The sequence below is a fragment of the Saccopteryx bilineata genome, chromosome X (genome assembly GCF_036850765.1).
Source record: "Saccopteryx bilineata isolate mSacBil1 chromosome X, mSacBil1_pri_phased_curated, whole genome shotgun sequence".
In the NCBI taxonomy this organism is placed as follows: Eukaryota; Metazoa; Chordata; class Mammalia; order Chiroptera; family Emballonuridae; genus Saccopteryx; species Saccopteryx bilineata.
The window spans coordinates 55286658-55300105 of record NC_089502.1 but is presented as its reverse complement, the minus strand read 5'-3'; the positions used below and the strand labels follow the sequence as shown (position 1 = coordinate 55300105).

Sequence of the window (13448 nt, the reverse complement as noted above, 5' to 3'; positions counted from 1 at the left end):
TCTATGTGTTCTTGTGATTCACTGAATTTTTTTAAGACGATTATTTGGAATTCTATTTCAGAAAGTTCATAGACCTCCGTATTTTTAGGGTGAGGTATTAGGCGTTTTATTTCCTTAGTTTGTACCATTTTTGCGTGATTCTTGGTGATTCTTGATTTCTTGCATCAGTATGTGTGCACACAAGGGAGTGGTTCCTACTTCTGGATTTTATATATTCGCTTTGGCAGGTAAAGATCTTCTCCTGTCACCTCACCTTGGGACCCTGGATGTGTCAGCTGGTAGTACCTGTGGGCAGACAGGACTTGCCATCAGGGCAAGGTAATTGCCTATTATCTGAACTTAGCAGGTTGGGCTCCAAGCTTGGTGAGCCTGTTAAATGGGTTCTGCATCCCAGTAGGGTGACAGGATAGACACCCCTAACTGGGGTACAGGGGGCTACTGGCTGTGCTCCATGCTCAGGCGGGGCCACTAGCTGGGTTTTGCAATCATCTCTGATCACGCAAGGTCACAGGCCATGCCCCTCAGCAGATGGTGCCATGGGTTGCCCTCTGCAATTGAGTAGTTAGGCTCTGGGCCTGGCCATTGCTCCTGGTCAGCTGGGTGCCTGGCTGTGCTCTGTGAGAATAGTGGTGCTGGCTGGGCCAGGTTCGGCAGGGGAAGGGAGTGGCACGGTCTGTGTTCTGCTGTCTGACAGGCCCTCTGGCTGAGCTTCACAACCAGGCAATCAACTGGCTGGTGCTGTGCTGTTGGACAAGGTCACTGACCAAGCTCCATGGTCGGGAGGAGCCTCCAACTGTAGCCAAGTAGAGTCCCACGGTGTACTCCACAACTGGGCATGAACCCGGCTGAGCTCACGGACTGACCCAGGCCCAGGCTGTGTGCCACGATCGGGCAGGGTCACAGGCCACACTCTGCTGTGTGGCAGGGCTGTAGGTCAGACTCTGCAGCTGGGGTTAGTGTAGGTCGCACTCCGAGGCTGCTCAGAATCCCTGATCAGCCTCCCTGGTTTGCAGCGTCAGAGGACATGCTCACCAGCTGGGCAGGGCTGGAGGATGGGTCTCCCAGCTCCCAGGCTCTCCAGACAGACCTGTTGGACAGGTGAGATTGGAGGCTATGCTTGGCATTTGTATAGGGCTGCAAATTCGTTCCCTGTCTGGTCACAACAGTAAAACAGACACCGTGGCTGGTAGAGACTGGTGACTGGGGACTCAGGTCAGGCAGAACAGCCAACTGAGCTCTCTGGCTAGATGGGGCCGTGAAATTGGCCCTGAAGATGGGCAGGGGTTTGAGCTGCAATCTCTTCACAGTGAGTCCTAAAAGCAGGAACGTAGTCTGCTGAGGCCCAAGTGTTGGTGGCTCTGCACCCCGTCCCCCTTCCTCCATCTCTATCTGATCCCCAGTGTTCAAGCCCCACAGAGTCCCCAGTGAATCTCTGTGAGATGAGACCAGAATGGGTCTTCCGGGAAGCGTCCCATAATGCTGGGGCAGTTGAATACCTCCCTGGAGAAGCCACAGGCCCCTGGGGGCCCCCTTGTTGCAGCACTGTGCCAGCCTGGGAAAGGCAATGTGGTCAGAATGTAGCCGTTCCTCCGACCAAGTTAATGTGGTCCTTCTCAGTGTCTCTGGTTTAGGAGGGTGTTTTGGAATCAACCCTGGGGCGGGGGTTTTTACAATGGTGTCCTTTATATGGAACCAAAGTTGAGAATAACTTATGTCTACCATCTGGACTGGGAAACTTTCTTTTTTTACTTATTGATTTTTATTTTTTATTATTTTTTTTAAATTACTTCTTTTTTTTAAATTTTATTTTATTTATTCATTTTAGAGAGGAGAGAGAAATGGAGAGAGAGAGAGAGAGACAAAGAGAGAAGGTGGGGAGGAGCTGGAAGCATCAACTCCCATATGTGCCTTGACCAGGCAAGCCCAGGGTTTCGAACCGGCGACCTCAGCATTTCCAGGTCGACACTTTATCCACTGCACCACCACAGGTCAGGCCACTTATTGATTTTTAGAGGGGAGAGAGAAGGGGAGAGAGAGAGAGAGAGAGAAGGATGGCGGTTGGAGCAGGAAGCATCAGCTTGTAGTAGTTGCTTCTCGTGTGTGCCTTGACTGGGCAAGCCTGGAGTTTTGAACAGGTACTACTAGTTTCTGGCCTTTTTGTTTGCACCATGAACCCTTTATATCAGTCTCCAAATAAATACATGGGAATATAAAAGAAACCAATTATCCTGAAATAGATATCAACATATTTACCAAAATAAATTGTGATATCATGAATGAGCCTCTTGATTAAAGTATTCAAAGCTAAGATCTAATGGCAGTTTTAATAACTAGTGTAATTTTGAAGTACCAATGACTATAAATAATAGTCTCTGCCACAAATTTAATGTGATGTAAAAGTATTTATTATTTCTATCAATGACAACATTAGAGATTTTGTTAATACTACTTTTGTCTGTTGCCTACATTGTTAATCACATGAAATACCAAACATCCATTAGAAGTTGAAGAAAATTAGATGCAGTATTGTTCATATTTAAGTTCAGAAGCACCTGAATTTTTGCAATGGGACTACATAAGGAGCTTTGAACCCTTGTTTTGCAACCTCTGCTTGACAAATATCTTTTGCATGTTACTCTGCAGTAATATTAGCCTGCCTTCTATGTTAATCATCTTTTTTCTGCATAGGCTTTTGAATGTGACCATCAGCTCTAGGAACATGTATTTCCTAAGCATTTAAAAATCATTTGCATGCATTTAATGTTCTAAAATAGAACACACTTTGATTTTTCCCTTAAGACTTGAATTACATTTTTAAGCTCTTAGTTTCATTTCTTTGTCAACGTTTTATATGTAAGTGTGTCTACCAATATTTCATTTTTTACCACTGATACCCTAAAAACACTTCCTGATCTTAGATGTTCCTCTCAATAGATCAAATTAAATTACAGAAGCAGATTTTCAGATGTGAAATAATGACTCCAAGAATCACCTAAATTTAGTGCACCTCATTTGGAACTAACTCATAATTACATATATTAAAAGCTCCTCAATAATTCCAGCTTATGATCACTTTCAAAATGATTCTATGTGCCGCTGTCCAGAGTTTAGGACATTTTGACTTCTTCCACACGCTGAACTCAGTTTCTAGTTTAGATTTAGATATTTTGAAATAAACAAGATATTAGTATTTTTATTTATTTATAACCTTCAAATTTGAGCTTGATCTTGCTGATTAATTTTATTTTATTTCCAGTAAGACATTTATACTGCCAGATAACAAAAATCTAACACAGTGTGGCAGAAAGAGCCCGGTGACCCATTCTAGGAGAGAGAATACTAGTGTTAATTCAAGTGTCTGGAAAGCAATGTGTCCCTAATTGTTTTCCGTTGTTTTGTTGTTATGAGGAGACAACCACGCCACATGAGCAACAAACTATGTTTATGCATGGTTGGAGTTTAGCACTGTAATCAAATAGAGCTTACAACGAAGTTAATCTGATGATACATATTTAATGCTATGCATTATCGATGTGCTACATGGTAATTAGACATAAATGGCAAACAGCTCCTCGGAATGGCAAATTGCTATTACTTTCGCACCACTGAAACCAACGTTGCTGGGAAGGGACGGAGAAAGAGGCACTGGCGAATTCTAGTCTTTTCTCCTTCCTGAGGGTGCAAGCACTCTTTAGGGTGCCGGAAAATGAAATCATTGTTTAACCCAAGACCTTCCTCCTTACCAGAAGATTCTTAGCTGTTTGATCGATGTGGATAAACCCAATATTAACTTCAATAACTCCAGTGAGTTACGCCCAGTGGTGTCTTGGATGCATCCAAGCAGCACAGTTCCGATCATGCGTGCTAGTCAATTGCACGTTAAATTGTTTTTCCAACAATCAGAACTAAGAAAATGAGTTTTGATTGAGATGGGTAAGAAATGAGAGAAAATTGCAGTTTCTGGCATTGAGGAGGAAAACAGGCTGGTGTGGAAAAAGAAAACAAGACAAACAACCTCAAAAAAGAGCAAGCACAAACTTGAGGCAAAGGATGCAAGGTTTAGAACACAGAAGGGAGGTCTAGGAAAGAGGAAGAGACAAGAGAATCCGGGGGCAGGCCTCACACCGCGAACAGGAACCCGCAGAACCCAGAGCAGGATCTGCCTTTGAGTTCTCCCTTGCTCCCTTCTTAGAGCACACCCCAAAATGGAGTGCAGTCCCATTGCACAAATGGTGCTTTTGTCAGCACAGTAGATGGGAATAAACCCGCAAATTCAGCAATTTATTTTTTTTATTTATTCATTTTAGAGAGGAGAAGGAGGGGGGGGGGGACAGAGAGAGAGAGAAGGGGGAGGAGCTAGAAGCATCAACTCCCATATGTGCCTTGACCAGGCAAGCCCAGGGTTTCGAACCAGCGACCTCAGTATTTCTAGGACAATGCTTTATCCACTGTGCCACCACGAGTCAGGCGAAAATTCAGCAATTTAAGAAATAATTTCTTTAAAAAAAAAAAAGAAATAATTTACTTCCATCTCTAAATTGTAAGCAATTCATTCCTCCCAACTGGACCAAGATTACTCAATTTAGAGTGAGAAACAAATATATATTGCTTTTTTAAAAATAGTTTTACCGAGGTGCTTTTAAAAAAATTATTTATTGATTTTAGCAAGAGAGAGAAAGAGACAGGAACATTGATCTGCTCCTATATATGCCCTGACCAGGGATCGAACCAGCAACCTCTGTGCATTGGGACAAGGCTCTAACCAACTGAGCTATCAGGCTAAGGCCAAATATATATTGTTCATGTTACACAATAAAATGAAACATAAAAAAAAAAATCCCAGGTACTACATTTCTATACACACACGTTATAACCTTGTTGCATTGTAGAGACATTGATAGTGAGAATCTCTCTCTTCCTACATTCCCCAAAGAGTTGGAAACCTGACTTTAAAACAAACAACAGTTTTTAATGTCACTAGGAAATAAGTACCATGGTAGCATTCAGCATTTCTACATTATTTATTTACCAAGGCATTTAAGGAAAAACCACACAGCTTAAATAAGTAAAAGAAATGACTACATTGATTAATTCTTCAAAATATGGTTCTATTTTACTATAATTTGATTATACAGAAAAAACTAGAAAACTTCAATTACTGAGTAGCAGTCAGAAATTTGTTTGATTTCGTAGTTTAAATTTAAACTGTCCAATTGAAAAACGGGAAAACTAAATCACATTTAGGTTTCATGCTTTGCTCCTTCTGACTACTATGCATGCAAAGGATTGTGGGACTAAGAGGGACAGGAGAAATGTGATCAGCTCTCTATTTCAATTCACAGAACGAAGGTCTTGTTACTTGCACAAAAAAAAGCATTTTGACTTTGCCACAAGGGACTTCTTATCAAAGTGTAACTCTTACTGAGATTAATATAAGCATGTCACAATAATAAAGAGCCTCTATCAACTTATTAAAGCTTAGTCCTGTAGAAAGTGAATATATCACCGGCAGACCCCAGGTTATGAAAAAGATCGGTTCTGTAGGTTTGTCTTCAGTTGAATTTGTATGTAAGTTGCAACATTTAAATATTAAATGAAACTGTGACAGATTTTTGTCTTAACATAGCATTTATGTTGATCTTTCTATACATATATATACCTCAACATTTCCAAACCTACAGAACCTTCTTCATCTGTAACCCATGGACAGCCTGTATGTTTAAAACATATCCATGAGGTAAACTGCAACACAAGTTTCACTACAAAATGAAGGAACTGTGAATAATAATATAAACGAAGCCCCTTTAAAATGGAGAGAGAGTTGCCATGCCAGAGGCAGTGCCTTGCACATCTTATCCTTTAATCCTCGGGATGTTAAAAGAGGGCCAAATAACCCATGGACTTGGCTAAGCCACCTTGTGCCTGGCAAAAGACCTGTTTGCAAAGATAACAAGAAAGCAATTATTATGACTACTGGGCTGATGACTACTGGGTGAGAGCTCCAAACCTTTGTTGACAATGAACATCACTGTTGGTTGTGTTATTTGCACCAATAGAAATGGTTTCCTTCTACTAAAGCAATTGTTCTCCTTCTTTTTCTCATAAATATCTGCTGTGTGTCTCCAAATTGGAACACCATTTGGGCTTCTGCCTGAATCAAGGTTTCCACACTAGTTATTTTTATTGATCTCAAGTAAACACTTGTTTGCCTCTCACTTTGAAAGGCCTTTTTGCTTTCAGGTTAACAACTTCCATATTGACACAGCCCGCTCAAAGGAAAAACTCCAGTTCTCGGAGAATTAAAGACAAAGTCTGAGGAAGATACGGCAAAACTTTTACAGTGGAAACTATTCAGTCTTCTTAAAAATCAAAGCAAAGTGCATGGCTCCAAAACAAACAATAACAACAAGCAAAACTACAAGGACTATGCCCTTCTATGGAACGTCTCTGTAGCATTACTCTGTTCCATTCTATGGAACGTCTCTGTAGCATTACTCTGTTCCATTCTATGGAACGTCTCTGTGGCATTACTCTGTTCCATTCTATGGAACGTCTCTGTAGCATTACTCTGTTCCATTCTATGGAACGTCTCTGTAGCATTACTCTGTTCCATTCTATGGAACGTCTCTGTAGCATTACTCTGTTCCATTCTATGGAACGTCTCTGTAGCATTACTCTGTTCCATTCTATGGAACGTCTCTGTAGCATTACTCTGTTCCATTCTATGGAACGTCTCTGTAGCATTACTCTGTTCCATTCTATGAAACGTCTCTGTAGCATTACTCTGTTCCATTCTATGAAACGTCTCTGTAGCATTTCCTCCTGGACATTAAACCAGGCATATCAAGAATTCTAATAATACGTTAGATCTTCTATAGCACTTTGTTCTAGAAAGCACTTGATTTTTTGTTTATTTGTCACTGTGGCCCTGTGATCTCCGATGAGGATGCAGAGGTAGAGCAAGCTGAAATACTTTGACTGGAGAAGGCGGGATGGCAGAAGAGAAAGAGCAGCAGTTTGGGAGTTAGAATAGACCTCGTTCTGAAGTCCCGCTCTGCTACCCTGTCACTTTCCAGCTATGTAACACTAAGTAATCTCCACACCTCAGTTTCCTTATTCATAAAATGAGGATCTTAGTACTTCTCTTATAGGATTGTTGTAGGATTCAGTGACATCAAATATATAAAGAGCTTGGCACAATTCCAAGCACATGTTAAGTGCCTAACAACAAATAACTGTACCATGTACCCACTGATCTTGGGCAAGTTATTTCACCTGTTGGCCTTTCTTCTTTTACATTCATAAAATTATAATAACAGTTTCTACTTTACAGGCATCGTGATGATGAAATCCTTGCAGTTTCCAGTACGGTGAATAATATACAATATGTGTACGTTTGCATAAACTAAAATGTAAAAAGAACATGTCTAGTGAATGGCAGAAATGGAAAAGAACTGATATCTTCTATGTTGAGTAGTCCTCTGACTACCTACACAGCTAGATACTCCTGATTCCATTATTCCAATACAGAAGAACATTTTCTCACAACTCCATTCGGAAGAGAGCAACCTAGAAACACCTATGAAAATGAATTTAAAAAGGAAAACATGCAAGTTACCTGAATTAAGGCCTCAGTGAGCAGGGCTTCATTGACCTCCAAAATACTGCTTCTTATGTCTTCATATGGCATACGATATGATCCGAGGAAGATAGCTAAAATACAAATTGAGGTTATTAAAATTGGAAGATAGGCCCTGGCCGGTTGGCTCAGTGGTAGAGCGTTGGGCTGGCATGTAGGAGTCCCAGGTTTGATTCCCGGCCAGGGCACACAGGAGAAGTGCCCATCTGCTTCTCCAACCCTCTCCCCCTCTTTCCTCTCTGTCTCTCTCTTCCCCTCCCGCAGCCAGGGCTCCATTGGAGCAAAGTTGGCCCAGGCACTGGGGGTGGCTATGGCCTCTGCCTCAGGCGCTAGAATAGCTCTGGATGCAACAGAGCGATGCCCCAGATGGGCAGAGCATCGCCCCCTGGTGGGCATGCCGGGTGGATCCCGGTCAGGTGCATGCAGGAGTCTGCCTGACTGCCTCCCCATTTCCAACTTCAGAAAAATTAAAATAATAAAATTAAATTAAATTAAATTAAATTGGAAGAGCATCAAGTTTACCATCTTAATAAATACCTCATTCTCATCTCACAAACTCAAAATATAAAACATTCATCACTAAAATTAATTTACAGAGTTATGAACAAACAAAAGTACCTCCCATCCAATGGACTACACTACTCATCTGGACAAAATGGACTGTTATCATGGGTTCTCATGCTACAGCTAACACACACTTACATTCCAAAAAAATACTACTACTAGTAGTGATGATGACTGCATGTTTCTGTATTTTTTAAATTATTTCTTTCTCTTTTCTTTTTTTTCCGTTTTTTTTAGAAAGAGAGAGACAGACAGGAAGGGAAAGAGATGAGAAGCATCAACTCGTAGTTGGTTCACTTTAGTTGTTCACTGATTGCTTTTCATATGTGCCTTGACCAGGGGGCTCAGTTGAGCCAGTTAACCCTTGCTTTAGACAGCGACCCTGAGATCAAAAGGCACTGAAGCCAGTGACCCTGAAATCAAAAGATGTTCAAACTAGTGGCCCTACACTCAAGTCGGACAAGCCTATGCTCAAATCCGTGACCACAGGGTTTCGAACCACGGACCTCAGTGTCCCAGGTTGACGCTCTATCCACTGCACCACCACTGATAAGACTGTTTTAGATTGAGCTGATATAAAATGACCCATGAAAAGTTAGAGATCTGATTTCATGTCGGCCTTTTAATTCAATGTACAATTCAGCGTAGAGATTGCTGAATGCATCCGGCACAGTACTTCTTAGGAATGACAATCAAGAAACCAATACAAGGAAAGCATATTAATGTACTTTGCAGATTTCCCACACAAGGAAGAATGAAAGTATCTGAACCATCGATGCTCCCTGCATTCCTGCTGACACCCATGTGGTACCCTATTAGTTGCTTCATACACTGCATCACGATTTCACTTGTCAACGTCTCCTTAATTAAATATATATTCTGTCATAGTGAAATAATTGAATCAATTTTATCTAGAAAAGCTTACGCTTACTCCGAAAGTATTTTTCAATAAGACATTACACTTTAACCTCCACTTAACATCCCTTTTAAAGAACATTTGTGCATTCTTCTCAGAACAGGAATTTATTCCTGAGAAGTCTTTTGTCAGGAATAGGTCCATATAACTTCACTGACACTTAAAACAAACAAGGAAAAAAATCTCTTACCATCTAGGCACATGATTACCCAGACATAAACACCAAATGAGATCTTTATAATCAAAATTAATAATGTTGACAGATATTAACTAGCAATTAAGATCACCCTGTGCTTTTGCAAAAAGTACTGAATGCCCTCTTTATGAAGAAAATGTATTGTCAGATAAGCAGCATACACAATGACAACAGCTATTAGGAGACTGCTTTCATGATGGCAACATTCGACTGACAGGAAAATGATGAGTTGTTTATTTTAATCTGACTCCCTGCAGCAGTTCTCTAACAAACTAAACTCCTGTGGTATCTCTTTGCGTAATTAGAAATGCTTGATGTGTTGAAACTTCTCATGCATACTGGTTTTGAATATAAACACAGTCTACTGTGGTGACAAAAAAGTGCTAAACTCAATACAGAGGGGACAATCTGTCAAAGCAAAACTTAAGGCCTTCTTAAATGAAGATGGGTGTAACTGTCCGACTGCTTTAGCAAAAGTATACTTAAAGCCTGACTGGTTTGTTAAAGGCTTTAAGGTGTAGAACTGGTTTTAAAGTGTCATGCTTAGCCTTGGCCAGCTAGCTCGGTTGGATAGAGCATTGTCCGGAAGCACAGAGGTCGCCAGTTTGATCCCCAGTCAGGGCACATACGAGAACAGATGTTCCTGTCTCTCCCCTGCTCTCTTCCTTCCACTCTTTGAAATCAATTTTTTAAAATAATCATTAAAATAAAAAATAAAGTGCAGTGGTCAACAATTTAACCAACTCATATCACAATTAATTCAAGTCTAAAGAAAAGCCAAAAAGGATTTGCCCAATGTGACTAGTGAATAAAAGTGTTACTCTTAAGCCCCCACAGAAGGAAAATGAGTAACATGCTTTTCAACTGTGCCTTCCTCTCACTGTGTCCTCTAACAATGCCTAATTACCAGTCCTGTCCAAAGCTTTCTAATTCAGAAATTCCATCAAGCCTGAGGAAGGCTAAATTATGATGGCCTCCAGTCGGGCTGAATGACAAAAAGAAAAAGCAAATCGTGTTCACACAGAACTATCTTTCTAGTAGATGCTAAATATGCGTGGGTCAAATGAAGTTACAACTTTGCTTAAGGAAGTTCACCAACCACCCTCTCCCACCCACCCCTCACCCCCCACCAAGCCAGCAGTATCACGTACACAGATTCTGGGCCGTTTTGGGATCCAAAACTCTCAACTCCTTTACTTTCTTCCTTGCAGGCTGGGTCTTCTTCTCTTCGGCAGCCTCTGCAGTCTTTTGAACTGAAAGAAAAATGTTGATTCATAAACAAGAAAAGCACTAATGCAGATGCATGGAATAGCATTAGTGAGGCACATTATCTACATTAATACAGCTCGTGCCAAAATCAATACATGTGCTTATTTCATTAGTTCGAGGAAGAGGATAAACATGAAAATATAGACGTGTTCAGAGGTTTCCCTACAAATTAAATATCAGCACTTAAGCAGAAAAGATAAGCCAAATAGAACCAAAAATCAATTGCTGCTTCGTAACTAATGTGCAACATTAATTACTCCATTACCAGGTACCTACAAGCAGCGCTGAAATTAAATATATAGAAAAATCTCCCTAATTTGGACTAATTGAGAGAAAAGACATGCATTTATCCTAAATTATGTTAAAATTCAGGCATGTCTTTAATTCAGTGAAATTGCTTTAAAGTACCTGAGGTAACTAACTGCTGAACAGGTTGCCATATAAAAATTCCTGCTGAGACCTCTTTGAAGAATGGATATGAACCATTTGCAAGTTGCACAACAGTAGCATCCAATTGCATGCACATAATTAACAAACCTCAAAGGCAGGGTCTTTGGGGTATGTTAGCTTTGTCTCCCATGCCATTTTTCTTTTTGTTTAGTACTATTTGCTTTCTTAGAACAAAAAGTATATTTATGCTGCATTCAGAAAGCAACCATCTAGTTCAGAAGAAATTTAAGCGGCCTGAAACTGGAAAGAGTGACAGTTCTAAGAAGTGGCTTTAGTTCTCTGTTACCGCCATCAGCCCTCCCCCAAATAACCCATCCCAAAAATTGATGTGAGAAACAACCTGGATGGCTGGCTGCTATGAAAATGAAGCTTTAGTCCCTGGCCACAGGCTCAGTGGATAGTGTCAGCCTGGCATATGGAAGTCCTGGTTTTGATCCTCGGCCAGGGCACACAAGAGAAACAACCATCTACTTCTCTCTGTCTCCCTTTCTCTTCCTCTTTCCCTCCTATAGCCAGTGGCTCAATTGGTTCAAGTGTAGTCCTGGACACTGAGGATAGCTCCATTGGAATGCATCAGCCTCAGGTGCTAAAAATAGCTTTGTACTCAAGCATCAGCCCCAGGTGGGTTGATGGGTAGATCCTGGTCAGGACACATTCAGGAATTTGCCTCATTATCTTCTTTCTGCTCACCCAAATTAAAAAAAAAAAAAGAAAGTGAAGCTTAATGCCAAATCCTTAAACCCTCCTCTACAGAACTTTTACAGCTACCATTATATGCCTGTGTCACAAGTTTACCTCCTCTAATATCAAAACAAGGTTGTATGTAATGAGACCGTAAGAATATACAAGTAAATTCAACACACATTTTTTAATTAAGTGGGCTGACAAACTCATGCTCTTAAACTTCATCACTGAATCATACGGCCATAATCCTGCTCTTTATTACTTTAAAAGATGTAACTTCCCTCTGAGGCAGTAATTATTTTTAGTATTTTCATTTCACTGATCTTCGTTAAGGAGATCCCAAAGGAGTTAATGATTTTCATTAGAGAACTATCAACACACAACTACAGTAAGTGTCCACTAAGCTGTATGTTCAAAGACGACAGCATCTGGAAAGCTTTCTACATGTGTTACAGAAAGCTTCAGACTACTGCAAGCCCATTAACACCACCACCTTTGTTTGAATGCTGCAAAATATACAGCACTTAAAAAAATTTACTATAAAATAACAAGTAAAATAATTTATCTGAATAACTAAAGTCCTCACAGATAGTTCCAAGTTTTATCATTATAACTGACTTTGTACTTCTTTTAAAATCATCACGTGTTCTTTAAGGGTCTTTCTAAGAGCATGAGGTCTTTCCCATGCAGTAATCAGCACTTTCATTGATTCTAATTTTCAAGCCTCCCCCAGCTTAAGATAACTCTGCACAAAGAAATGACAGTCCAAGAGTCATTCCTTTTGTCAACAAAGAAAAAAGAGTTATCGGAAGAATATTCAAATTACTTCTATAATCATTCAGTAATTTTAACCCAGTCAAAGTAATAGTTGAGAAAATTGTTCTAATCTCTCGATATGCCTTTAAATCCCACTATGCAAGACTGGCTGACAAAGTACTGCTCACAGAAATTAGGGGATATTTTATTGCTTCATATTCATTTTGAAATGTCCCCTAATTTTTGTGAGCAGGATATATACAAGACAAAAAGCTGCAGTATGAAGGATATGTTAAGATTATTCTGCAAACTAACAGACTCTTAATTAACCCAGGCTTACATAATGCTCATTCTGTATGCCTTATTTTTGCATTTTTTTCATTAAAATATATTTCAAGTTCTCTCCTCTTTAAATGAACAAGTTATTTAAAATTCAGATTAGATGTCTTAAACAGCTAGAGTTCACAGTTTCATGTTTTGCATCCTGATATGTTTTACTTATATTATGTATGCAATTTGGCTTCAACCTGGGTTCAAGAAATGGTAATAATTCCAAGAGGGGGCCTTGATGTTCTGAGGACCACTAGAGAAAAGCTAGCTTAAAATACTCCCTTAACTAGACAAGGTTTCAAAAACACTCATGCTTTTGCCATGATCAGTAGGTATTGCCCAGTGGCTATCCTTGCCTTTAGCTTTCTCATCTTTAAAAGCATTCCTTAGCAATCACAACCACAGGGTTAGGTAAATAGAGAATTTGAAGAGAGACAAGGACATATAAAACTTACCTGAATAGTATTAAAGGTTACAGATATTAAAATTTTTCTGCTTTCATGAGTACCAAATGCCACTTGTCCTAATAGACTTTTATTTCATATATATTTCTAATGCTTACAAAACTTCAATATTCTATAACTGGATTAAAAAATAAACTTGATTAAGACTTCAGTGCATATTTTCCAAAGAAGACATATAAA

General features: G+C 40.0%; 1 protein-coding gene across 3 annotated transcripts in view; it reads right to left on the bottom strand.

Moving 5' to 3' along the window:
- The window catches only part of DIAPH2 (diaphanous related formin 2), a 1004885-nt gene that overhangs the window by 574981 nt on the left and 416456 nt on the right, over window positions 1-13448 (bottom strand). For all 3 annotated transcript variants that reach the window (XM_066248744.1, XM_066248745.1, XM_066248746.1), the window contains 2 exons: window positions 10467-10568; window positions 7619-7713 (listed from right to left, as the gene is read on the bottom strand). In XM_066248744.1, the coding sequence (XP_066104841.1) occupies window positions 7619-7713; window positions 10467-10568 (197 nt within the window). The remainder of the gene's footprint in view (window positions 1-7618; window positions 7714-10466; window positions 10569-13448) is intronic.